The sequence below is a fragment of the Pithys albifrons genome, chromosome 12 (genome assembly GCF_047495875.1).
Source record: "Pithys albifrons albifrons isolate INPA30051 chromosome 12, PitAlb_v1, whole genome shotgun sequence".
In the NCBI taxonomy this organism is placed as follows: Eukaryota; Metazoa; Chordata; class Aves; order Passeriformes; family Thamnophilidae; genus Pithys; species Pithys albifrons.
The window spans coordinates 11,026,279-11,053,978 of NC_092469.1; the positions used below are offsets into that span (position 1 = coordinate 11,026,279).

Sequence of the window (27,700 nt, forward strand, 5' to 3'; positions counted from 1 at the left end):
ATTCACTTGTTAGCGACTGGCCTGTCAGCTGGATCTTCTTGCAAGTGTGATTTCTTTTTCCTGACTTCTTTCAAAAGCTTTTTCCCCACAATGTTTTACACTTCATATAATCCACTATGCATGGTAGGCCTGCCTCAGTCTTTGTGGTATTGATGATTCAGAGGTGGAGGGGCCATGCTCTGGGAGAATGTGGCTGAAGGGTAACCTTTCACTCACCCATACATCTGAAGATGCTAAGCCACTCTTATTCCAAATATCTGGAGTGGTTTGGTTGCTCTTTCATGATAAGATGGATCATACTTCACCTTTAGAACATTGTCAAACTGATTAGTGCAGCAAAAATATTTGGAAAGTGTTGATCTTTATACATTTTTTTTTACTTTATAATTATGTATTGAAAATCTTAAATACCCATCATAACTGCATTGACTCATCCAGTAAAAAAGGATTTTTCTTCTCAATTGGAAATTCATTTAGTTGTGGCATGCCAGAGGAACCAAAATTACATGGTCATTACTTATGTTTGGGTTACTTTTTCCTAAATATATGGTTCAGGACCCAAGTAGAAATATGCTTATATAGGCATAAAGTAATGGTTATTTCCAAATAAGCTCTACCTGGTTTAATTTATGACCTTTAAACTCATATAGCTAGAAAATGTGCTGCTTTAGCTCCACAGGTATGGATAAGTTGTACAACTTTCTAGTGTGGACAAGACCTACAGTTTGTCTGAAAAACTCTAAGTGATCTACTTGCTGTAGGTTTTTCTAGGTCAAGCTACTCATCTATCAAGTCAGGTATTCATCCTTTGTTGTCAGCAGTGAATACCTCAAAGGGAGGCAGGGCTGTCTACATTTTAATGTGTGTAGACTTGTATATAGAGCTTAAACATATGTCTAACTTTAAGCATTCTGCTTTATAATTGGTTATGCACTTGTTTAGTTTTGATGTGCACCATTGAATATAACAGTAGGGGAGAATGTACATTCTTTTTGGCAATGATTTCACATCAACGATTTGAGTTTCCATTCCTTTTACCCGACAAAAATTACACGTCTTTGACAAAATTCTCAATTCCTTTATATTTTATTTAAAAACAGATAGAATATTTGACTTAAAAACCTGGTTTTATGTTGGAAGTTCTCACTCAATAACCAGAACAGTTAGAGAGTTTTATGTTGGCTTGTGGATTATTCATGTGTTTTGTTGGAATATTAATAGTGTTAGCTGAATTTTCAGTAGCCTGGGAAATTACCACTGATGAATGTCCAGTGATTAGAATATCCCACATAAGGCCCTTCAGACCACGAGGATGATTTAGTCAGCTGGAAAATCCTCAGACAAGAAAACTCCATGTAAATATTTTCTAATGGAAGGTGCCAGCAAATACATCCTTGCCAACGTATGTCAAAACTGCCAGAAGATGTGTGAGGATGGGGATTAACTTTTTAGCACTGTCATGTTAAGAGCTTTGACAGGGAAACATTATTTAAATGTTTTTCTTTGACTGCATATGACTGAAGAGATGCAAACGGTAGATAAAACTAATATAAAGCAGTTAATGATACTGACATATATTCCAAGTCTGCACTTTTTTCTTTTCCTGAGGTCTGTGTCAGAAATCCTTGAGAATACAACAGCTTTAAAATAAATTCCCCTTCCTTCTCAAATGAAATTTGATGATTTGTCTCCAGTCTGATACAAGAAAGCACACACTAGTATATTGCTTCTTTTGAGGAATTTTTTGTTTTGTTTTATAGGCTCCTTAAAAGTAAATTATGTTTTAGATGTTGCTGTGACTTCACTGAGTCTCAGAAATAAAATAGTTAATTTCTTTCCTTTCAGCTCCCATGAGCCTACCTTCATTGTACAGTTTGCATATAACAGCTAGTAAGAGTAGAATGTACTGAACCTTAAACAAATCTATTAGGATCACCATGGCAAGAAACGGGGAAAATGGCAGGAAAAACGAACAATGATTTTGTAAACCCTCCAAAGGTCAGAAAAAGGCTTTCAGTAAGTATGCAGAGGCTAGAAATCAAATCCCATTTCCTATCATAAGAAACCAGTTGTTTTAGCAGCAGTGGTTAATGTACTGTATGTGAAAGATTTAAGACTAGTTGGAAAGCTTTGCTTCTGTTTTATTAGGCTGCTATTGAAAAGCCAACAGCATAACTTCAACTAGGTGCTTTGAGATTTCTTAATGGGCTGTCAAGGGCAAGACACCAGGTCTGTGCTATACTAGCTCTTTCCTGTACATTAAAACAACAGGGGCCAAATGATCATATACAGAAGTATGAATTACTTGATGCTTTCTCTGTTCCATATGGTCAGCCATGTCTTTGGCAATTAATCATGTACAGAATCAGTTGAGTGCTCTCTGAAGCATTGAAGTCAACATTTAGTTGTACCTATGCCAGTGGGGGCTGTGAGTGGAAAAGAGCAGGATGAGGAGCTGCTGGCGCCGGAGCCGGAGCAGCTGGCTTCTATAAACAACACTTTTTCCCTCTTTACCTTTTTTTTTTTTTAACTTTCTTTGACAAACATGACTCATTTTTCAATATCATCCAAAACATGAGGGTTGCTGAGTGAAACTGTGATATCTGGCATAATGGATTAATAAACAAAAGGCAGAGAATTGGGTTTAATGTACCCAAATTACTGGGTGATAACTTAAACCATACTGGCTGTTTCCATTGTATCAATGAAAATAGGTGCATTTGATCATATTTTAAGTAACAATTTTAAAAGTAAAGAAGAAACGAGCAGCGTTTTGTAAGCAATTATTAGCTTTTTATTACAGAGGAATTACAACATGTTAAATTAACGTGGCTTAATAGATTTCAGCTTTTTTCCCCCCACCCCTCTAAAAGGCACTGTGTTCTACATTTTTAGAATTTCATCAGGCTACTTTTTGCACTGAAAACAGAATAAAATTAAAAAATAAGAGAAGATACAGAGCAACATTTTAGCCTTGCTTACAGACTTTGTTTTTCCTTTGTGTATTAGTTATTGATTTTTTAGAGGTGACTGCTTTGTTAAAGTAGGAGTGGTTGGTAAAGATTCAGAAGCTTATCCTATTTAAACTGGTGGTGAGTTAATTAAATCTTAACTTAGAGTGAAAAATCTTATTTGTTGACCCAATAAAGTAGGACCAAGAGGCAAACTGTCCCAAGTGCCACTTTAGTTCAAACTGAAGGCTAATTTGTTTGACAGAACACCAGGCTTCATGTCTCCAGCTATACACTGTTTTCTAACCTTGAGTCTGGCTCCTCAAGAGGTCTGTATTGAAGGAAGGAAAAATCCAGCTTTGGAAGATTGAAAATGTACCAGTGTGAGGTTTGGAGTGTTTAAATGTTGCTTTTGATTGCTTGTTTGCAAGCATGTCATGGTATTCACCCAGGACATAGAATTCATCAGGGTAGTGGCCTATGGATATTAAAACGGTGTTTCTTTTGCTGTGTATCTAAGAAAAAAGGTATTACTGTAGTCTTGTTACGATATGCAGTTTAGAATTTTTAGGTATCTAATTTTGAGTTTATTTCCTGAGTGAATAGAAAGACTTGTTACAACAGTTTTTATTCAGTCCTATCTCACTGATACATTTTTTAGTGCGAATGAGAGGAATAGGGTGTTGGTCTCTTAAAATCTAATCTTAGTACCTTCTTTTTTTACATAATGGGAGGAAAGGCCCCAAATACATTAATAGATTGGCAAGGAGAATTGGGTAAGATTTACTGAAAATATTAACAATACTGCTTATTAAAGAGATATGCTGGCCAATGAGACAGTGAGTTGCTTCCCACAAGTGATAAGCAATTTACATAATCTCGTTGCTTAGGTTGTCCAGGATATGTTTTTGCCAGCTCAGGAAGCAGAAGAAAGTTTCAACAGTTTGTAAACATTACCACCCTCAAGAATCTCTGTGAACACAAGGATGAGATAAGACAGGCTGTAGGGCTGGTTGCATTGTTTATTTATTCTACTGTCCTGCAGTCCCATGTGTGCTGAAAAACACTGAGTCAGTGTTGAGTCCAGTTCAGAAATGTGAAGGCTTCTCTCAGCACTGGGCAAAGGGGGCCTCTGCAGACAATTATCTGTCATTAAAGGAATTGAGACACAACATCAGATTTTCTTTGATGGGATGTACAACCATAGTGATGTTCAAAAGAAGGTCATTCTTGATCTCTAGAGAAGGGGTGGTATCAGCCGGGTTTCTGATGGATTTTTATCAGTGTTGATGTGAGGAAATGGCTTTCCCAGCTGATAACATCTTTGACCGAGTTTCTTGAACCCTTGACCTTTATCAGTCAAGGTATAAAATCCCCTTGTTAAAAATAAATCCCAAAACAAGTTACATACAAAGGAAACTTTCAAAGGAACATGTTTCATAATATAGTTTTACCCAGAATGCTGGTTTATTTTTTTACTATTTGAGATTTTTACTGAGATTATAAGAATAGCAAGTTAAGAAATACCTCTATAAAAGCTACACATCAAGCCCTGTACTCACATTCCAGGTCACCTCACTGCCCTCAGCACTCCTAGAAAACAAGTAAATTGGTTAAATGGCTATGTATTCTTGTTGTATGTTGCTTAATCATCCTATTTCACCCTCCAGGAAGCTGCAACTGTATGCACAGGGCTCAATCAAGAAGCATTTATGATGTCAGTGTCAAACTATGCATTTGACTTGAACTATGTACATCACCACATAAATGAAAGGTGTTAACAGAAGGCTGGAGCAATATAATTGTTCTCTCAGTAAAAATGAAATTATGTTCAGTTTCCAGAATTATGATGTTCCTGTTGATGGAGGGGACCTTAGGTAATGGAACTCAAAGTTGCAATTTGGTCAACAGAATTCATACAATAGTGTTATGTGATTGTGAATACTTGGGGAATGGTCACCCATCTCTGACTGATAACACTCTAATAACATCATCTTTTCATCAGATTTTAGCTGAAAATTCTTTGGGATCTATTCTCCATACTCTGCACTTTGTGAATCACTTATCTAGGGAATCTTGATGTTTATTGCCTGCAAGTAATGTTTTATCAGCTTTGTGAGGCAGAGCATCTCTAAACTTGGGACTTCTCTCCCAGACTGAGTAGACATGTCACCATCACCAGTGGATTTCCCTGTCCCATTGTGGTTAATATGGCCATCCAAAGGTTCTGAAAGGTAAGTCTTGTGGGCTGTGCCCAGCTGTATGGCTGTGGTCTGATCATCCCATAGTACAGAGATAAACTCTCATTGTACTGCTCTGTCAAGGCTTGTACGTGATAAATATAAAAGTTAAAGCCTTAGTAGGTGTATTTTTTGTGAATGACAAGCAGTGTTAATTTACACCCATTAAAGAATATACATCATCTCATGCGAGTATGTTTTCACATGCTGAAGCCCTCTATCTAATCCTGCTTTAAACTGTGCAGCTGCTGGAAATGAGGCTCTAAGGTCAAGATTGTTGAAGTTGGCGGATATTAGAGCTTGTGGAAAAGATATAGGTCAGTGCAAGGGAAACCCATGTCAGGGAATCCTTATCTGAAAATGCTCTCTGGCTTTTTGTTTGCTTTGTAATGTCAAAGCAGGGTCAAGAATGTGATCTGTATAGACAGAGTTTTGAACATTTTGGGGTTTTACAAGAAAGCTTTCTTTTTGATGTGTAAGTCCCATATGACTGGGGTAATGCCTTTTGCTAGGCCAACTGATAGAGCTGGGACATGGGGAGAAAGATGCTTTTGCTCTTTGTCATCTGATATTGGTATAATAAAATTATTTTCTGTCTATGCGAACCCTGTCATGCTTGTCTCCTGGAATGACCATGGTGTTAGCAACACTACTTTATGTAGCTTAAGAAGTGTATAATCTGCATGTTACTGTTCCTCACATACACAACTCCTCAGGTTAGAAACTTTTTTTTTGCCTTCTTTACTGTGGTGAAAAATAGGTTTGTGCAAACATTCTGTATATTCTTTCATCCTTCCCAAAGCATTTAGATACTTTGGTACATTGGCAGAACATGTGACTGAACAGCAAAAATAATGAAGTGTAATAAATGACTGTGTATATCGGTGGCTGGTTAAGGGAAAAAAGACAATATAATACCTTCACTGAAGGAAAAGGATGTTGCATTGACTCTCAGTCTTTGTCATGGTTACACTGCTGTACATCAGGTCAGCACATATGACTGGTCAGTAGCAGGAGCATCAACACGTGCCTTTTCCTTCCTGAGCTAGCAGACATGGAGAAGTGTAGGGAAAACGGAGAGGAGAAAATGGTGTGTGAGTTAGTGAAGGCAAAGATGGAGTGATAGATTTGGAGTTAGCTTACTGAGTGGAGGAAGAGTAGTAGTGTTACGTCAACCTGTCAGCATTTTGGAAGGCCAGCAGTGTTCAGTCTGCAGAGACTGAGTGTCAACATGATCCACAGATGACTTAAATCCATTGCATGTATATGTATGTATATTTTTTAGCAGTTTTTCATTTATTCCATGTGTGAAAATATTTTACTACTTGTCTACCTGAAATATTTAATGATAAAGAGAACATGGGGACATCATCAGAAATTTCTTTCAGAAGATACAAAAAGGTATTTTTTTTCCTTAGCTTTACCATGGAGCACTGGGGAGAGGGAAATCCACCAAACAAATGCATTGACAAAAATACTTCTGATATTATTTCATACAAGATAATAATATTTAGAGAAGAAAAGAACTGTGCCTCAAGAATGTGATGCCTAGAATGCACAATGTCTTGTGATACTTAAGGCAATGAGATTTTAAGGTTTACCTTATATGCCATGTATATTGATTAAATACCAAATATATGGTGGCCATTTCTAGCCATCATTTACTGTATTGATTTGTCAGCAGTGGAACTGTAATAAAAAAAGCTATTGATTTACTGTCCTTATTTGCTTATGGGCTTTTTATTAATTTTACACATTGTTTCCTATTTCTAGATTATAACTTTTATGTGTTTCTTCTCTTTAAGACAAGTCTGGTCCTCTCTGAAATTAGAAAACAACAAGAAATTCAGGAACAAAGGGGTGAAACCATCAGCTGCTTCCTGCTAGTGCTCAAGGAGAGACAAAAGCTGCGTAAAGAATGGACAGTAAGGTGGGAAACACTCCTATAAATCCCCTTTTTGGGGGCTAGTCAACACTTTAAAAAAAAGTTCAAAATTTTTGCTGTTCAAATAGCAATTCCTTGAATAGTCAATGTTTCTGCTGGTGATTTCAGAGTTACTGTGTGGGGCAGACTGCTCCCTTACTGTGCTCATACAAAGCAGGCTATTGATAACAGCTTGAGGCCACATATATATTTGAGGGTTGGCGCCACCTGAAGTACTCTGAGGTTTTCCATATATTGCTGACAATATGAGCAATGCTCTTTGCTGGCCGGCTATGCTAAGAAACACTTTTTGGCTGCTTTCTTTATGATCCTCCCATTTTCCTGTGATGTCCTACTGGTGTTAACTGGGTCGTGTTGGGCAACATTGACACAAATGTGTGTATTCCTGGAGTTCATATCATGTGACTCTTTTATTATATGTGAGTTCTTAACTATAACTCATTCCCATGGTAGTAGATCATGACATGATGTTAAAAATTTTAAAAAGTTGTTTCTATTTGGAAAGATTTGTTAGTGGAATGTAATCTGATGAATGTGTTTCAGAAGCTACAGATACACCATCCTTTTAGTTTGTTCAGAAATAGGTGAATGGAAAACAAGAATTTCCACCATAGGCTACTTTGTGTTCTTCTCTCTAGCTGCTAAAAAGTTGATGTCACCTTTTTTCACATCCATTTCTAAAAGCTATAGATTCATATTAATTTCATAACTTCTTGTTATTTTCTTTTTATCATATTTGCATGAAGTATCTAGCAGTCTATGAAATTTTTCTATCAAATATACAGTTCTTCTCTTAAACCAGGTGTCCTTATAATTAAATACAGTTTTTAGTAAAAAGTATTTTTAATGTAATTTTTGTAAATGAAATTTTAATGAGATTTAACCTTTAAATGGGATGATTTTTTTACCTGCACTAGATATTGCAAATAAGGGAAGCCTTTTCTGTTTTGTTGTAGTTCCTGAAAATTCTGAGATTGCTTTTAAAACATTATCTGTAGATTTTGAGTGTCTTTGCTGTTCCAGATAATTACTGTGAGTGGACTTGAAATATTTCAGCTTTAGGTAAAATATAAATTTTTTTACAAGTAATTGTTTTACAAATTAGAGGCTGTATTTTACAAGTTTGTATTATTATGAGTATAGAATGTTTATTTGTATATTACTAAGATCTCAGAGTAAGGTGGCTCTAAAATATTGTCCATATTATCATAAAGGTTTTATCTTTTTGAGGAATTGAAGGGATATTTAGTTGTTGGGGGTATTTTAAGTGGGTGGGGAGTTGCCTTCCGTCAGTGTCCTTTCTAAATAATGGAAATGTTTTGGCCGCGTTGGAGACTCAAGGCTTTTCTGTGGGCACCTGCGTCTTTGTTGTGAACCAGAATGGAAAGCTTCTAGTGAGAGGAGTAGTTTTTTAGTGTTTGTTTAGTTTAACAGTGATTTCCTAATAAACAGAGTCCTCAGAAATCACAGCAATTGGGGGTAATTTAAAAGTAACGTGAGTTTCAGTGTTCCCAGCCCCTGCTCGCTGCTGACAGAGCGCTCCAAGGCTGGAGCCAGGGCTGCAGTTGGAGCCGGAGCCTCGTCTCTGACACAGCAATCCCACAGTTCTTGGCGGGTGGAGAGAGGCACAAGCAGATGAAGTGCAGGCCTTCTTAAAACTAAACACCTGAAAGAAAATTTCAAGAGCATTGTGCCTTGAAAGTTCTGAAAGAAAGTGTCCTCTGAGTATTAAATATCCATAATGCTTTTTTCTTTCTATTTGATGTTTCCCATTGCAGTAACCTATCTGAGAGTCTCATCCATATGATCTGCATAAACAGGCTGTTACCATACAACTCACTTTACTGCATCAAAGCTCCAGCTTGGTGTCTGGAATGAGACTCTGGCTGTGGTAGCCATCGAGCACACGGTGCTGAAAGTTATAAAACGTCCGCCGTGGTACAAGCAGGGCTGCCCGTGTTTTAGAGATCAGTCTATTGTGTACTTTGGAATTACATGAGAAAAATGTGCTTGGACAGGAAATAATTAGCACTTGTCAAAGGGCAGGCAATAGGTTATAGTATTTTACTTTCAACAGGCTATCAGGGGATCAGCTAGATTAGATAATAGAATTTTTTTTCCTGTGGAAGTTAAATACAGATGACTCTAATTACCTTACATTGTGCATTAGAGAGCAGATTATGAACAGTACAACTTCAAGAAATTTAGGTCAATGAAGGGAGGGCAGCTGGCAAAAAACTTTCCTCTGTACTTGGTCTTTGTAGAGTTACGTAGTCATTCTGTTCTTTTGTGTGTTATATTCGTGTCATTAACACCTGAAATAAAAAAAAATGTGCTGGGAGGGGGTAATACAAACTGATTGAACTTTGAGAAATTTAGCCTTTCTCAGAGAAAGTGTAATGAGCTGCTCTGATAGGTATCTACTTGCTTAAAGCATGCCCTTGTGTATTTGCTTAAAGTTGTATCAGTCTTTCTGCATATTAATGAACTGAAATTGCTCTCTAAGATTTTATTTTAGCTCCACAGTCTGAAATACATGTCAGTGCACTTAGTGTTGCAGTTCAGCATTTCATATACTTTTGAGGCAAAGATGTCATCAGTATCTCAAGTGTCTGAGCAGGTCTTCTAGGGATTCAGGTTGTTCTCTGAGTAGTAATGATCCAAAATACTTCAGGTAGGACTTAGTGAATGTCTTCTGAGTGTTAACAGAAATGGTCCAGAGTTTCTAAAGCCCCAGATTTGTTTATACTGCGTGATAGTGCCTGATGGACAGGTTGTTATAGCTGTTAAAGAGCTGCTCTAGCCCTTTGAACTGACCCCTTCTTGACCTCTGCTTACAGAAGGTCACTGTTCAGCTTATAAAGTGAGGGGAACTTTAGATTCTACTGTAACAAATAGACGGTGAAGGGAACAGCTGTGAATTTTGGACTAACCATGCGAACCTGCATAGACTTTTTAGGGTCACTGTATGATAATGAAAATTGTTACCAAATTATATGGAAATTTAACAGCAATAGTGGGAAAGAGAAGGTGGAGTCTAATGCATTGGGTTTGATAAATGAAGTGTGAAGTTACCCATCTGGCTCTAGACAGCCCTCTTTTTCTCTACGAAAGGGAAACATTTAAAAATAACCATGGTACATCTAGAATCAATGACCCATATAGAGAGCTGGAATAGATCAAGATTTAATGGTGACTGTGGAAGAAATTATCATTTGAAAAGTGAGACAAAGGATGAAAAAGTACAGTTCAATATCTGCACCTGATTCATTTTTTTAAAAAGGCCTTAATATTTTTCCCCGTTGATGATGCTTATGCCATTTTTTATTTTACTTTTTAACTGGAACCAGAAAAGTTGTTGTACCATAAAGAAATACTTTTGAAAAAAAAAAAAAAGTACTTGCAATTCAAGAGAGGATGTTGAACTTTTCCTGATCAGTAAGTGCCTGAGAGAACTGGACTATCATTAAATGAAATTGTAGCTCTTATTTCTCCTGATAGAACTTGTATTGTCTTATAATAATATTGTCTTTAATACGTGCATGACATGCTGCACTTAAGTGCTAGTAGGTTTTTGTTGTATTTTTCGTAGGTGTGCATTTACTGTCAAACTAATTTGTCATTGATAAATCAACAACAGATCAATTTAAAAGGTAGTGTTTAACTGCATTGAAGTTATTGACTGCTAAGAAAACATATGGTTAGTTAAACTATTATTAAAATATGTCTTTTTTCTTACTGAAAAAATGTTACTAGTACAAAATGGTTTTATTATGACAGAGTCTGATATCCATTTTGTCATTTCCCTCCATGAAATTGTGCCATTTCTCTTAGAGGAAATTCAACCACATATTGGAAAATGTAAAGTTTTGGAGAAAGACATAATGAAGTGGAAGGTTTGATAAAAGGATTTATGATTGTTGTATTTTCACAGTTGTGCTACTCAGCCATATTCTGAAATCTTAACTTCTCTCTAAATCATCATGTAATGGCAAATTGGCATAGTGAAACCAGAATAAATGTTCAATAACTCGTTTCTGACAAAGTAAACACAAAGTTCTTCTGGTTCATGAGATAAACAGCAGGAAAGTGGTAATTGATCATATCATGTAAGAATCAATAACTTATAACCTTGCATCATTGAAATAACACAATAAAAATTATTTTTATGAGGTCATTCTACAACCCATAATATTTTGTAGATTGGGTCACTATATTTCTGGAATTGCTACATTCTTCCATCTTTGAACAGCACTGGACGAATGAACCTCTTACTGTTGGCAAATCATATTAGTTTCAGCTTTCGAGTCAGACTTGAGCTGTAATTCCTCAGCGTTTTCTGCCTTTGTGAAACCCCTTCTTAGATCTCACAATTTTGACATAACAATGTAAATATATGTATTTTCTTTCTAGCTACGGTGAGTATTTACACTGCTGAGGTACTTAGCTCTCAACATTGAAATCTGGATTTTTATGTGAATATTTACATAGGAGTTTAAATTATAAGTACTATAAAATTGAGTCCTAATCTGTGATAACACCATTCTGTTCCATAATAAGAACAATGAAGAATCTTAGAGTGGAATCCCAAAATCATATGCATGTTAAATGAGATACAAACAGGAAGATTTTATATATTTTATTTTCTGTTTTGAAGAAAAAGATTTTTTTCTTCTGCCTGACCTCTTTATGCCTTGAAATTTTAGATTATAATTAAGAAGATAATGGAGGTAGATACTACTCTTTTTAGCTCTAGTAAGAGAAAGTGTTGTTGATGTGGAGAAGGACCCTGTTTCCTCTGTAACAGAGGAAGAGTTGATGGGTTAAGAAGTTAGCATGGGCTTTGAGAAAGCTGGAGCTTTTTTCCCCCCTTCTGTCACAGTGTATTTTCAGGAACTCACTAAATGCTAGTTTTAAAATGAAATGTGATAATACCAGTTGAAAGACTGGTTGACAAATAGTGAAATTTTTTACACTCTCACAGGTTTGACAAGAAGATAAGTATCTGAAATAATGTGAACTCTTCAGAAACTACTGCAGTGGGATCTACACTAGTTCCAAAATTTAACAGACAAATTGTAGAGGCATCAAAGTTTGGCCAGTAGTGAGGGAAAGTGTTCAGCTTTTTTAAAGTTTTTGTGGTTGCTTTGTGTAAGATAGGAATAACAGGGTGTTGGGGTTTTTTTCTGTATTGTGGAATCCAGTATCCATGTTCCTGAAAATAGTAAGGATCTCAGTACATACAGCTGTGTGATCTCCAGTGGTGGGTGTTGGGGGGTGTTTTGTGATAGTTGTGTGTATCTGCTGGAATGGATGCTCAGGAAGTGAGCAATAAGCATAAACCAAAATTTTGATTCATCATTTTGGAAATCACAGGGAGGAAAAAAAGAATATATTTGAACTCTCTGATATTCATATTTTTGTGTATGTTTATTCTCCTTAAAATAAGAAAATGAAACTGTTCAGCACCCGGTATATAACCTAGAACAGCTTTTCGGAAAGTGAATGTACTTAAAACTGTACAGGAAGTAAATTGTGGCTTAGATAGTAATTCTGAATACTTCTTGTTAATCAAGAAGGTGCTTTGGGGCACACTGAAAACCAACTTTCAAATGAGTGTAGAGAACACTGTGACTTCAATGAAGTTGTCAGGTCTCCTGCTGTAGTTGTGCTTGGACATCAGTGGCCATGATTGACCTTTGACTTTTCTCCAGTTACTTATTACGAGACATCTTTTGCTTCTCCTGACCCTTCCTGTTTTCTGCCTCTGTCTTTCACCTGTGTTCCTTGTATGGAGGAGTCTTTGAAGCAGCCAAGCTTGGGATCAATAGGTACAAGTACTCTACAGAACAATGGAAGTGCAGCTTGATTAAATGCTGCTGTTTAGCTACTCCTTTCAAACTGTCTTGACCCTTTACCCTTGAAAAGACTATATGTTTACAAGCTGTGGCTGCTTATGGAAAATGCTGCTTCTTGCCTTGTGATGTCACTATATACACAGTAAATACAGTGCAAAAAAAGTTATGTGGGGTAGGGACCTAAAAATAAAAGGTATTATAGGGCAGTCTAATAAAAGTTGCAGAACTTCATCTCTGTGTGTGGCTTTTGTCTGTGTCAGACTCTTTCATTAAGGCTCTTCATAGGGATTGTTTACTCCGACGGTTTACATTATCTTTTTATTTTAGTTTTGATGGTTCACTTCTGAAAACTATAGAGATATGCATCATTCTATACCTGAATAACTACTGAATTAAACTTCTTTGACATTTTCCTTTTTTGATTTCTTGATTTATTTTTTTCTTGTTGTGCTAGATGGGTTTTCAAAGGGTAATTCAATGGCACTTCCAAAATTGGCAAATGACACAAATTTAGTCCTTATTTATAGTGCAATTAAAGTTTCAAAAAAAGTGATGAAAAATTTTCCCACTCTATCAGAGAGCACTTGATGATTTATTATTTTTATGTTTGGTTTTACTTGGACAGGCTTTTAAAGTCAGCATGGGTGACATTTCCTTATTTATGTAAGCTCTCATAATTGCAGTAGAAGAAAGATAGTTAGTGTTGTTTTTTCTAGCAGCTTGACAATAATTTGCTCACTACCACTGGGAGACCTGCATGTTGGAAATTGAGATTATTGCATTTCCAGGCTGCAGGATACTGGAGATTTACTAGATCAGAGAGGGAACGAATTTATAATCTGTGGAGACAGTGTTAGCCACATCATCAGACAGTTGAACCAAAAACTAGCATTAGCATCAGCTGTCATCATTCCTGTTGGAGAGAATCGTGTCTGCTGGAGGCAGAGGAAAAGGAGAAAGGCTGGGAGAATTCAGTGTTGTACTGTTCTCTGTAGCTGCCCACATTGGCTAAAGACATGATGTTATAAACTAGGGATAAAGTATGAGTGGTCCAGTGAATGCAGAATTATTATAGACTTACTTTTCTTTATCCACTGAGGCTTATTTCTTCTGCAATATCAAACCATACATTGCTTTGCCTTCAGCAAAATGTGCTAATATTGTGCTATGTAACAAGTCCATTAAACTACTGGCAAACTTAGTATGAACTAAAACTTTGTCTAAAACTAGACATCTAAAATTAAGATCATAAATACAGAATTCTCTCTTCTGTAAAATAGTAGAAGCCTTATCCAAACAGGACTTTATTGTTAATGTTGCTGGCACCATTATTGTCACAGTTTTATCTATGTTAAAGTTGAATTAAATAAAATTAATTTGAAGGTGTGTTAAATAATCTGTATACGTTACTAACACTGACAAAACAGAGGGGAACAAAGGGCTCACCTCACCAAATGGTGTGCTGATCATGGTATACCATGAGTGAGCAGATGCTTACAGAAGTTCATGACTTAAGTTGTAAATGCTGTCAGCCTTGTGTTATTCAAGTTTTTCCACATACATAGAACTTGATGGCACCAGGGATTGGCAATGAAATACAAAGCCTTTTGTTTTCAGGTCAGCAGTTTAAATGTGGTTCAGGTAGATAGTGCCAAAGATGATTCCCATTGGGTGTCTGTGTTTGATGGCCTATGTAAAATGCATCGGTTCTCCAGCCCTGGTAGGCAGGTGTGTATATCACATAAAGCAACTGCTACAGCTGACAATAATTGGTACCCTTGCTGGCATTTTTGGAGCAGCCAAGAATTAAATGGATGTAGCAACTGAGCAAGATGCTGTCAGTGCTCTGAGCAGTCTAGACCATGGTTGTGAGGTGGTGATAAGCCAATGACTGTCATGGCTGACTGTGGGCAAAGAGAGTATGTCAGTCTGTTGCATTGCTCCACAGTTTGCTTGCATTCAAGTTATGATAGAGAATGCAGATAATCATATACTGGGGCAGGGTAAATTAAGGGTCAATCTTAACAGGATTGACAAGAGGGAAGTGCAGTCCTAAGGGAGGTCAAGGAATGGGTTGGAGGTGTATCAACTAACCAGATAAACCAATACAAACTACAGAATAAAATTAGATTTACTTGCTTATTTTCAATATTTATGAGATCTTTTAGGCATTTGAACAGTTTAATGTAGCTATTATTATTTTTCCATTTATTTGGTTTGAGTTTTCAAGAATTAATGTATCATTGTTGCGGCATTACTGAGTTATAAACTATGATGATGTTTAAAATAGTTTAAAAAGGAAGTTGACAGTTCTTAAGCTTAAGAGGCTCTCTAAAAATAGAACTTGGGAACCTGTTGTGTAGTGTGCATTATTTTCATATTCTTTGTTTTATTTTGGTACATGACAGCAGCCCCCAATGGGAGCAGTGGTTAAAGCACATGTAATAGTAACAGAAAATCCTACTATTACTTACTTGAGTAACTCAACCAACTGAGAACTCTTCTAGAATTATGCAGTGCCCCAGCTTGTGATTCAGAGTACTCGTATTTCCATATTGCTGTGTTTTAGGGATTATCTAGCCTGGGATGGCAGTGGAGCAAATAGAACATATGAATGGAAGGGTGTTAAAGTTACAGCAGTGGACAACAGTGATACAGTTAGAAATTAAGAGAAATAATTGAAACAAAAAGGTATCTTGATGAGTATCAAAAAGATTGGGAAACAGGCTCTCAAAATGCAGAGTCTGTGGGAAAAGCAAAAAAAGTCTATAGAGTGTTACAGCGAGAGCAGTAATACTGGGAGAAAAGGGTATTCTGTTGAAAAATGAGAGTTCTGAGAATTCTAAGAGCTACTAATAAGAGGGTGTTCCACTTTTTCTGTAAGGGTAAGCTGAATGGATCCATCAGTTATGCCTAAGAATATGCTGGAGTTAGATTTAGCTCCAAATTATGCTGGAGGGCATTTTTTTTGTGCAAGTATAGACAATACGGTTAAAAATTTTGTCAGTTGTTTTTAGGTAAGTCAACATTTTTTCATTTTTATTTTCTCACATTTAGTAATGTCAACATTTGGTCTTTCTGAGATCTGAAAAGTACTCTTATCAGAATTTTTTTTGACCACCTAGTTAAGGTGGATTTGAGCAAGTGCACAGGAGATGTAAGGTAATCAATGTATCCACTCCAGCTTTAGATGACCTGCTGGCTACACAGCATGTTTATTGTAAGGCATAGTTTGCTGCATGAAAGATCTAACTATTCTATATTAGGCCATCCCGAAAGCATTTTAGCTATTTGCCTCTCTTTTAATATTTGGAAATACAGATAATCCCCTAATCCAGATATGTATTACTAGGGATTGAGGAGGAGGTTGGAGGAGGGGAGAGGAGGAGAAGGATTTGAGAGGTAAGAGGGTGCAATGTTGGAGAAGGTTTTTAACTGGTTTTCTTGCCTGTAGGTGACACTGTTGCATCACTTATCTGTACATTTTCAACTATGTTGTCCAGGGACAAAAATAAGTTTCATTAAAATAATTTGAGAGATTCAAAAAACCACATTTCACTAATGATTCCTTAAGCCTTGGCTAGAGAGTAGAATCTTAGGTACAGGTAGATGAATTGTGTGTTCTCTTTCCCAAAGATGGCAGCAGTTTATAATATTATTTCTGATTAACTAGCTCACTAGCATTGCATCTTCAGTATTCCCTTGACAGGGAAGACGCTAAAAAGATTTCTCTGCATGTTTCTAAAGACTAATGTAATAAACCAAGATGATAATACACTGATGGGAAAAAAATCTTAATTTGCTGCTAAGTTACAGCAATATAAAGTTAAAATGTTTTTCTTTGCTCAAGTAATTTAAATTAATAATGTGTGCCATTAACTGAAATCTCAGAGAGGATTTTTTCTTCTTTGCCATTAAGTCTGCTGGCTATAGTGAAAATGAAATATTCTATGAGGCTTGAGCAATCATCTATCTCTGAGCTACAGTGTGCCTGCTGCCAGATGTTCAGGTGCTGGTGCTGCTGCTTTGACATGTATATCTCTTCCAGGCAAAAAAACAATATATACATCAGTCCAGGTGCAAGGTGGCCTTGCCAGCAAACCTGCCTCCTCCTAGCAGTGACACTCATCCACTCCCCGTCAGAGTGTGTACGTTGGAAGGGGTTTGTAATTAACCCCTGGAAAGCAGAGGTTTCACTGAAGTGATGTGCACAGTAATGATATTGTTAGCTTCCTTAATTTCCAGTTTCACCATCAATTATGCCATGTGTTTCATCCAGTTGGTGCTACCCTCCCAGTGTTAATTATAACCTACAAGACTGTTACAGTTAATTTTATGGCAAGCATATTGTCTCTTCAAGGCTCCACAGCAGCTCATAAATTATCTTGAAGGTAAAATGTAACTTGGGGAACTAGTTATGAAAATTCCATCCATCTCGCTTAGGAGGTGCAGCTGCTACTGTCAGCTGCCTCGCTGCTGCATTGTGAAGGAATTATGGTGGGTCAGGTTTAAGAGGCGAGGCCCAGGCTGTCACTGAGGAGAAAGGCTGTCCTGGCCCTGTCAGACAAGTACCTTCTGCCAGTCCCTTGTGGTTTCACTTCGCAGGCAGTAAAAGGCAGGCGGTGCAGGTGGATAGTCCCCAAGCTGTCTCTATTCATTACTTTACAGAAACTTGTTTTAGGTAGGCAGGTACGGAGACCTTTTCACTGTTGTCATAATGTTAGGCATCATCTGCAAAGTACAAGATAGATAACTCTATAAATAACTCGCTGTTCTGTTGGGCTGGGGTAGTGCAGAAAAGATGATTAGTGCTGTAAAGGCACATGAAATAGCTCGCTGGTTTGTGAAATGACTGTTGGTTTAATTGTAGCAATAGCTTGGTCTGGAAGAGCACATCTGTTCGCCTTTATTTAGAATACACAATAAGAGGAGGTGCAATTTCACTGCTTAGTAATTTGTGTTGGAGTTCCACATTAAATAAATTAGCATGGGTTTATACGGGCATTATTTATGTCATCTCTGTGTGTGTATCTGTTTTTTTTGCTGAAGGCATTGCTAATACTCATTTCTTACAAAAAAAAAAAAAGAGTGGGAAATAATTAAAATAAAGCAGCTCACTACTCAGAACAATGAGATCAGCATGCAGTACTATTTAAATTTTTGTAGTACACCTTTACTATTACTATAATGCCTTTCTGCTCTTTATAGTGATAATACAAGACTACCATAGAATATAATGCCTTACTCTGCTGTCTCTTCCTTTAATATTTTATATTTCATTAGTTTAAATTCTGTTATGCTTTGGGTGTTCCTTTAAGAATAAAACCAAAGTGCAAATCAAATTTCCTGAGAGGCTTTTTATTCTTCTACTCTTTTACCTTTCGAAAGGCCTTCTGTGTTTACAGTGTTGTTTCCTAACCTCATTTACAGCTGGGAGGGCATATGAGAAGGAATACTGAAAGCTGATACTTTTCCATAGGCAACCACAGTGCAGATGTGAATGTACAAACCCATTGTGAATGAGTAAATGTTGTGAATTCAATTGAGGAGAAAATGAACAAACACAATAATGAAAAACAGTAAGGATAATGCATCTGAATATACATAGTTTGTTTGTTTTGACAGTCTTCATTCAGTTTAAATTATTTGCGGTCTTTCATTATACAGAAGTGTTCAAAATAGTGCTGACATTGTAAATTAGACTTCTTATATGTTTGAAAAACGGGGAAAAAAAGGCTTATTAGGGACTAAAACTTAGTATGCTTTTTAGTTCTTTACTGCTTTTCCCTTAGAGTTTACATAAGTTTTCCTCATGATATCTTTTAAAGGTCCATTGTTTCCCCAGAGTCAATAGCACACAGTTTGGTTTATTCCCAGAAGAAACAAGTTTCAACTGACCAGAATCCTGTATTTCTATTTGCTTAGTTTATTTAGAGGGAAGCTGTGCATTCGGCACAGCCTTGGGCAAAGTGAGGTGTAAAAACAAGATTGCTTCAAGAACTGACCCAGAGGCATTCCTTCTTGGCTTCATCCTTTTCTTGTTTCCCACAGAAGAGGAGGAGGAAAATCTTAAGTGTTGCTAGTATATCCCATTGAATGTGGGATTGCTTCACCTAGTCATGTATGCCATTATCTCCTACACTGTACGATGTCAACCTCTATACAAAGGTTATCCATCAGTATTGCCAAGCAATTTCTCTATTGTGGAGCACTTCCAGTTAGGATTCTACATCACAGTTGGGAAGTATCTGCAGCTGCTGTAGGATGAGTCTCATGAATTTGTGTAGGTAGAGAAAGGTGGAGATAGGAGTCTGAGAATTTTGATGTCCCATATTGATTTCTTAAGGGGTAAGTTGACTGTTCAGTTTCCAAAAACATGACATTTATTTTGGTTAAAATAATTTGAAAGTATCTGGATTATCATTATCATAATCTCTTCTTGGCTTGCTTTTGCACCATTGCGATATTGCTGAGTTTAAGAGAGTTATTCTTGATTTAAGAGAGTGTGATTGAGAAGAGAATCAGAGCACAGGTCCTGGTAAATATCCTCTACATTTTCTTATAATGGAATCTCAGGCTTCTATTGAGACACTGTTGAAGAAAGACACATTGAATTTGAAAAGCTGATTGTTTTAACTTGACTGGTAAGATGGTCATTACCAAAGTGTTTCCCTTGTAAATATAAGAAATCTTTTCTATGCAATTGAATAAGAAAACATTTTTTTCAGAATAAAGTCCTTTTATTTCCTGGCTCTTGGCCAGCTTTGATAGGGAAAAACTGCGTTTGGAAAGAAAACTATGTAGTACTGCAAACTTGTTTTTTAGGAAAATGGATTGAAGTAGCTGTAAAATAATTGAAAGAAAACAACTTAAACGTTGGATCCAGACTATTCAGTTTCACAGGGAAAAATATTTAAGAAATATTGCTGTTTCTTGCTTAATATGTCTCAATATGTTCTATTATCAACCCAAGAAAAAGTGAATTTTCAAAATAGCCTCAGTATTAGTCATTAGATTCCAAAAAAACATTGTGAAAAAATGACGTTTCTGACTTTATTCTTATTTATGAGACAGAATTTAGACCTTTTTTTTCATGTAAAAAATGTCACTTAATACAAACTCAAATGTTTGCCAGTTAAGTGCACTATCAGCCTAATGAATTTCTAAGGACAGAATAATTATGTAGCTTGAATATATACATGAATATAAAGGGGATTTAAATCAGTGAGAGGTTGTGTAGATTAGTGTTGAAGCTTGATTCTTCAAAATGTACAAAGCAATTTGATTTTTAATACTGTTGCAATAGAAAAAAAACGGGGGGATTGAGTTTTCTGCATGTTAACAGTTCATTTTAAGTTCCAGTAGCATGGGAGTAGGCCTCTGTGGCAATTTGAATTTTATGAAGTCAGTGGAATGCTGAACACAGTTGACCATTAGCTCTTTCAGTTTTCCCATGAAAACAAATCAATCAATAGCACTTATCTCCCTTATTGTACTCTAATACAGGACATTTTGGTGTGAAACAATTTTTATAACCTTTTATTTAACAATATTCCCATACCTTGCTCTTGTCTTCTACTCTAAGATGGAGAATTGCTGTTTTCCACTGCCTTTTAGGGCTTTCTGAATGGTTTTTTCTCAGTGTAAGACTGCGGTTCTAGCATTTGTCTTGGCTGAGAAGTGTAAAACTTTGGGTAGGATTCCTTGACTGCTGTAATACTATGCAAATTTAATTGTGTAATCAAAGTTACATGATTAAGAAACATAATGGTGATATGTATTTAGTTCCTGGCTCAAGAGAAGTATGAAACAAGATCATTTCAAGAACATGTAGATTATCTTTGAAGGAAAATACAATCACTTGTGTGTTCAAGTTTTCACATGTTCAAGGCAAGCTGATGAAAGTGTATGTCTAACTTTTAGCATGAATTCAGGTCCTCTTGTTATTCAGTTTAACTTGCACACAGAAATTCTTTGTTGGAGATGTATTCTATTGATGCATTTGGACTGTAGGGATTTCTTTCTCTACAATGTCCTTCTGTAAAAGGAAATCTTCTTGGTATCTCATAGAAGTATTTTAAATCAAACCAACAAAGTGGCCAAAACAAAAAAAAGAAGCCCTCAAAAGAAAAACAAACTCCCAAACTCCCTTTGAACTTTATGAAGTACCTATGTTTATGAAATATGTGTCTTTTCTTTTTTCTCAGTAGAACCTCTTAGCATATGCATTACCAGGCTAACATAGATACTGATCTTGAAAAGTGCTGACTGACTTTCTGCACACTCTTAATTGCTAACTGATATGGGAAATTCTGATCCTTCAATTTTGCTAATTTTTGTTTTTATCCTATAAAATGAGCTATAAGAAAACAACTTGCTGTCAAATATTTTTTTTAAATTAATTTTCAAATATACAACTTTTAAAGATGTATCAGTTATTATGAGGGGCATTTGAAGATGAATACAGAAAAATAATTTTGTTTGCCTACTCGTTTCTTTTGCTCTAAGCCCAACTTTTATTTAAGCATATTATTTTTTCTTTGTCACACACACAAAAAATAACCCTAGAAGATTTATTGGCGTTTGTATGGAAAAAAATGAAAGGATTTTCATGTTTTGTAAGAAACTTAATACACTCTCACAGATGGCCCAGCTCAGGTGTGATTTTAATTATGAGATAAAACAAAGCCCAACACAGTAGGAAGTAGTCTTAATAAACGGCCTGAAGCTTTTGTCTTCATGTGTCAAAAAGCCTTTTTATTGCATGATGAATTCTTTTTTTCTGGCTGTTTCTAAAACATAGTTGGGAAAAAATACAAGGGCTTCCAAAGTTCAAGTGAATTATTTTTGTCAAGTGAAAAATAAGAACTTTTTTTCCATTTCATTTTTCCTGCCAATAAGTTTAGGCTGCTTCTGGCAAATGGTAGGAAACAAATGCATTAATAATAATTAAACTTGCAAGGACACAAATGCTTTACTTACAAGTAAAATAACTTTCTATTTAGATGTTGTCATTGCTTATTGGTGTATCACATTGCTTAGTACTAACAAAAATTGAGATTTTTTTAAGCCTGGCTTAAACTGCAGTATTAGAAACTAATATTAATTTAAACCTTGCTATGGTATTCAGCCTTCATTATTAAAACACAAATAGTATGGTCCTGTTGTTAAATATTACTAATATATTATAATAATGTTGTACTGTCTTTCCCTTAGTGGGGAATTATGAGGACCTCATGTTAGGACCTTAGTGTCCTGACATAGTTAATTATCCATAGATAATGGTTTTCAGCAGTAGCTGTTCGGAACATCACAACCTCACTGTTAAGGGCTTAATAAATATTTGCAGCCTCAGGTGCAGAGCACCTCAGTCCTGCTCTGCAGAAGCAAACAGCTGGGCTTGCTTTCCTGTGCTATACATCACATACAGCATCTCATTTGTTGTGGCAAACCTAATGGTGCAAATGGCAAGTTTTATGTCCTGTGCTAGACTGGGCTAATGTTTGTTGCAGATATGCTAACTTACCTTTCAGGAGTCATCTGTCTTTTCTAATGCAGAAATATCTTAGCAAGCTGAAACTTCTGGGGTTCATTACTTGAATGTTGTGTATATTGGTAAAATCATTTGAAACTTCATTTTAGAGTGTTTAACTGCCATCACCTACAATGCTGGAAGGTGGAAAACTATAACCAGATGGTTCACAATTGAATTCTGTATCCACAAGCTTACTTTTAGGAAACAGTTATTTGCAATAATTATATCAATTATAGGACAGTGAAGACTTAATGAGCTTGTACAAGTAATACAGATTAGAGGGGTTTTTTCCCCGTGTGGTTGAATATGTCTCATGGGAGTAAGTACCCATAAGGTTCAGGTACCTGTGTATCATCTTAAATTATGTCTTGGAATATTAGGTGATTCTTACATAACATCCCAACTTTAATTGCTGTTGAATAATGGAGTGAAAGGATGAAACTCTAGGTTTATGTATATAGAACTAGGCCACATTCAGAAAGAGGCATTCTAGCAGTGGTAAAGCTTTTATGGTCTTTGGTGATGAGTAGTCACTGAGCCTCTTTCTAACTAATCACAATAGCTGCAATATTTGAAATGTTATTCAACAAATTGTTTAACATTCAGTTCAAAACAACCCCCAGTTTAACTTCTTCGTATTTTTCTCATAGATTTTAATGCTTTCAACAAGGGCCTCAAGGGGAAGTAATTTTTTTCCCCCCCAAAGCTTTTCATTCTCTGCTTCCTCCTTGCTCTGCCATCCATGCTTCCTTGGACTTAATTGTTTTCCATTTTTGGATTTTAATGATTATGTTCTATTAGTTAATCTCTTCTGGTCATATTCATAATGTGTTATGAGAAGGTGTAATATAAAGAGTAATCTATGATAGATAAATAATGATGTGTTTTAAGCTTTTGACCACGTGAGGGAGCATTGACTGAGGGAGCATTTGGAAGAATAATGTATGGTCCATGTTCTACAGAATTTATAGTCTAGTTTAGACAGGATAATGATCCTCATCTGTCCTGTTTTGTGTGCATTAAGCACTGTGATTCTCAGTTTGTGTAATGACAAATGCTCTATTAATATTTATATTTAGTAGGAAATCAGTTGTTGAGTCAAGGGTAGCAATCATAGGTTCCTTGATGGGTGCTTTGACTTGCACAGGTTGCCATGAATCATCATGCTCAGCACTGATTAGCCTGGTCTCTGAAACACTTCTAACTGGTTTCTGGTTGTCAAATACTCAAATTTTATTGTTCTCACCATGTGGCAAACTGCAGCCACTGTAGAAAGGTTTGTAAATCAGGTCTATGTTTTAATTGAAGCTGTGATTATGGTGTTGCTTATTCAGTTATGAGTTCAGGGCAAAACTTGAGGAAGGAATTTTCATTCTGACGTGCATCCTAAGCAGAGTAGATTGTCTTTCTACTTGTTAACACAATTCTAGTGATTGATTCCGAGTGAAACAAAAGCTGGCAATGCTGGTCTGTGTTACACTCACAAATGCTGCATTCTCCTTCTGCTCTGGATGTGAGTAGTGCTGATGGCTAACGTGTCACTAATATGGCCTGGCTATCTGGCCAAGAAGTTATTAATGTCACATAAAAAATGCAAAGTAAACAAAGGGTGCTGTATTTGAGTGGTGATAGACTGGCAGTCCTAAGTGTTATGTCTTCCCATCAAACAGAAGACACAGTGGCAGCGCTTTCTTCCCCTTGACTTTTTAGGGTACAAACCTAAAAGTTATGTGAAAAACACAGAAATAACTGTAGGATTAAAATGCAGTGTTGGATTAATTTAACTCAATTATATTCCTTTCTAATTGGGTGCACTTTAAAATTCTATTGTAACTATTCTCTTGGTAACCTATGCCCCTCTGAGTCATTAACAAAATGTAACTGATCTTCATCTATTTTGTTGGGAGGGTGGAGTGGAGGGGGGTTAATCTTAAATATAATCAAGGCAAAGAAGCTTTTGGCTCATGAAAGTAAATGTTTTCGATCCTTTGTTGTCAGATCCCACAATTTTCTCTACAGCAGACTTAGATGAAACAGAAAACTGATACACTGAGGCACTGGAATTGCAGTCTTGTAATTTAGAAATATCCACTTTATCCCTTATAATTTCTTCACTAAGATTCTTCAGTCTGAATCTGATATAGGTAGGAGCCAAGACAAACAGTAACCATTTATAATCATTCAGAACAGTTTGGATTTCACTAGAATTTAAAGCCAAAGACTTCTTGGCTTTGTTTTATGTGCCATACAAGGATAGAAAATGCATTTAAATTGTAGTGCTCACCGTAGCTGCATGTTTCTGTAGTATCTGCAACCTTTTTTTTTTTCAGTATTATAAAGATGTGAAACTACTTGTACAGTAAACTTTCTCAATTTACCAGCTGAAGAACTTGATGTAAGGTCGTCTAACTTGCTAGAAATAGTGTACACAGAAAGCTGTCTCCAGTCCTTCAAGCGTGAGTGAGAATGCAGCGATGGCAGCGATGCCATACACGTGCTTGTATGTGAGGGCAGGTGTGCACCTGTTCTGTGTGGGCACTGCCCTGGAGCGCTGACACCTATTAGAGCTTTGATCCTTCGAAACACTTCTGAATGCAAGGCTATCCCGAGCTGTTAAAGAGCAGCTACTACAGCCAAGAGTGTTTGTAGGATTCAGCCATAAAATTTATTTTGTGATTTATTTGTTTTCTTGTTTTAGAGATATTTGCTAACTACCGAGAATATAGTGAGTTTTCCACTTGCATAGCACAAAAATGGAAAATACATTTATTTTTCTCCTGGAGTCTTAGCCATAGAATTATTAAAACTATCAGAATGGACTCTTCCCCCCATTTTAGTATGCTACTGCCCTATCACTCAACATGCGTGTGCATGCATACCTGATTTCTTCATACGTATACTGAGTAAATAATGAATCCTTCTAGTAAGGAGAGTTTGCCAGAATATCAGTCAGAATCTGTCATGTCTTGTCCTCTCCTCTTGAATTATAAACAACTTGAGGTACACAGCAATAGTATAATTGCTCTGTACCTCCAGATAGTTCTTTTTAGTTTTATAGTTTAGACTATTTGTCTTACCTTATATATCACCTTGAAATTCCTCCATGAAATTGCCATGGAATATATATGACAATAAAAACAGAGAAGCGTCATGTTTGCAAATTCCATGCTGGGAAAGCATTATGGCAAAACCATTGTACTACTGTGTTCTTTACAGTTGAAACTTGTGTAATGTTTCACTGTGAAGGTAGATAAACTTATGGTGAGCTTTCCACATCTGGGGTCAAGCACCAGCAAAAGTTGTGTTATCCTTAGGCTTGAGCTGGGCTGGCATTTCTGACAGACGTGTAAACAGATGCAAGCATTGTTGCTAATGGCAGGTGATTATAAGTGGCGTGGGTGCCAAGGTAATTAAACCATGCCTTGACAGGAACATTTGGTGAAATGGTATTTCAGCATTAGAAAAATTGTTGCAACACTTTTTTTGCCTGCTAAGCTATAGACCTGAATATCACTCATTTTGATTCTTTGGCCATAGTACTCCAAAACCTGCTCACTGCTTTATGTATAGAAGTATTCAGAAATAGTTGAATTGTGCCGGGACATATCAGTGGGGTTTTGGAGCTTTGAATTGAAGCATCTGCTTCTGAGAAGGCTTTTAGCATATAAATACAGAATAAAGTCCAGCATGGAGGAATTGGTGATGTATTATCTTGCTTTATGACAAGATAATGGTTTTTGTGCCACATTTATTAATGACTGAATTATTGTGCCGCTGTTTGTCATGTATTTCTTATTGGACATCTTAACTGCTTTTACTGCTGCAAATTGTAGTTTCTAAATCTATTTAAGATTTTTTTGTGTGTGAATGTACTTCAAAATGAAATACAGTTTATTCTTAAAGTGAAAATAATGGTTGCTTTAGAAGTAATACACTTGATATTAGAACTTTTATGAACTCCAGGCAGTATATTCTCAGATCTTCATGAAGCAATTTCATAGTTTAAGATGACTTTATCTTTTCCGTTCAAATTTCCGTAGCTGATAGTGAATAATGCTAGTTCCTTATTGATCTCAGATTTCCTAGCAACTCTTTATTTAAAACATTCCCTTGCATATAGCATGAGTGCACTGGAAAATTTTAGTTTAATCCTATAAAATAATCAAAATTGATTTAATAAAATATGAAATATCTAGTTTAAGGGTATTTTTCCATATTCTGTGTGAAATTCATAATAATCTTAGGATGGAAACTAGCTGTTCACGCTATTGATGTTCCTTTGGTTTTTTCCTCAGCCTTGAAGCAATGAGTGTTTAATATAATAATCTCAGCTAAAATTCTGGACTTCTATAAAATTTGGGAGTAGAATTTAATCCTGTTTATTTTTAGTTCAGAAGGGAAAGAAACTATTTCTCTCTATTGACTGGTCAGGATATCACTAGGCAGTACAAGAAACTGCTACAAATAGTAGATAGTAGCCAATACAGTCTTAACATTTGGACTGGGTATTTAGCAAAGGGTCTTGGAAACCTATTAACTCTTTCAGTTTAAGGTGGTTCTTAGAAATGAAATTTTCAACATGGTGAAATCAGCTACTTGAAGAGATTGTTAAATGACTTGTTAGATACCTTACTTCCATCTTCTTATGAAAAGAAGGTAAAATTGGGTTAACCCATCAAGATGACAATGGAATTGTCAATGTCTTTTGCTGCCTTTTTGTTTTCTCCCTGCTGTCTCCCAATCCAGGTCTTTCAGCTTTCCATCCACTGTTTCTTGTAATGAATGTTATAATAGAATGTTGATTACAGTTAATACAATTGTAGAATTTTAAGTCCCTGAGATGAGAACGATCCTATAAAAAATCTGTATGGTCCAAGGAAGCTGGTTTGGATGTATCTGGTGAAGTCAAGTGTGGCAGAAGTGAGTGGTGTGCCTATCAAATGCAGCAGTGGTGACCTAGCAAAGTGAAGTAATGCCAGTGTGTAGAAAATAAATGAGGGGATCACTTGTAAGGATTATAGAGCTGAAAAGTGGGAGGGTAACTCTGGCATTTTTGCATTTAGAATTTCTCTGTACAGGAATGTTTCAGAGGTTTTCCCTTCAATAAATGAGGTGTGTAAGTCATGTTCCTTTTATTGTTTGCAGCTTACAAATAAAGAAACTGTAGCAGA

At 36.2% G+C, this 27,700-nt stretch overlaps 1 protein-coding gene across 3 annotated transcripts in view; it reads left to right on the forward strand.

The window, feature by feature from the left end:
* FTO (FTO alpha-ketoglutarate dependent dioxygenase) overlaps positions 1–27,700 on the forward strand; it is a 232,843-nt gene that overhangs the window by 92,736 nt on the left and 112,407 nt on the right. For 2 of the 3 annotated variants that reach the window (XM_071567363.1, XM_071567364.1), the window contains one exon: positions 6,997–7,121. The exons of the other annotated variant lie outside the window; for it this stretch is intronic. In XM_071567363.1, the coding sequence (XP_071423464.1) occupies positions 6,997–7,121 (125 nt within the window). The remainder of the gene's footprint in view (positions 1–6,996; positions 7,122–27,700) is intronic. 3 annotated transcript variants of the gene reach the window in all.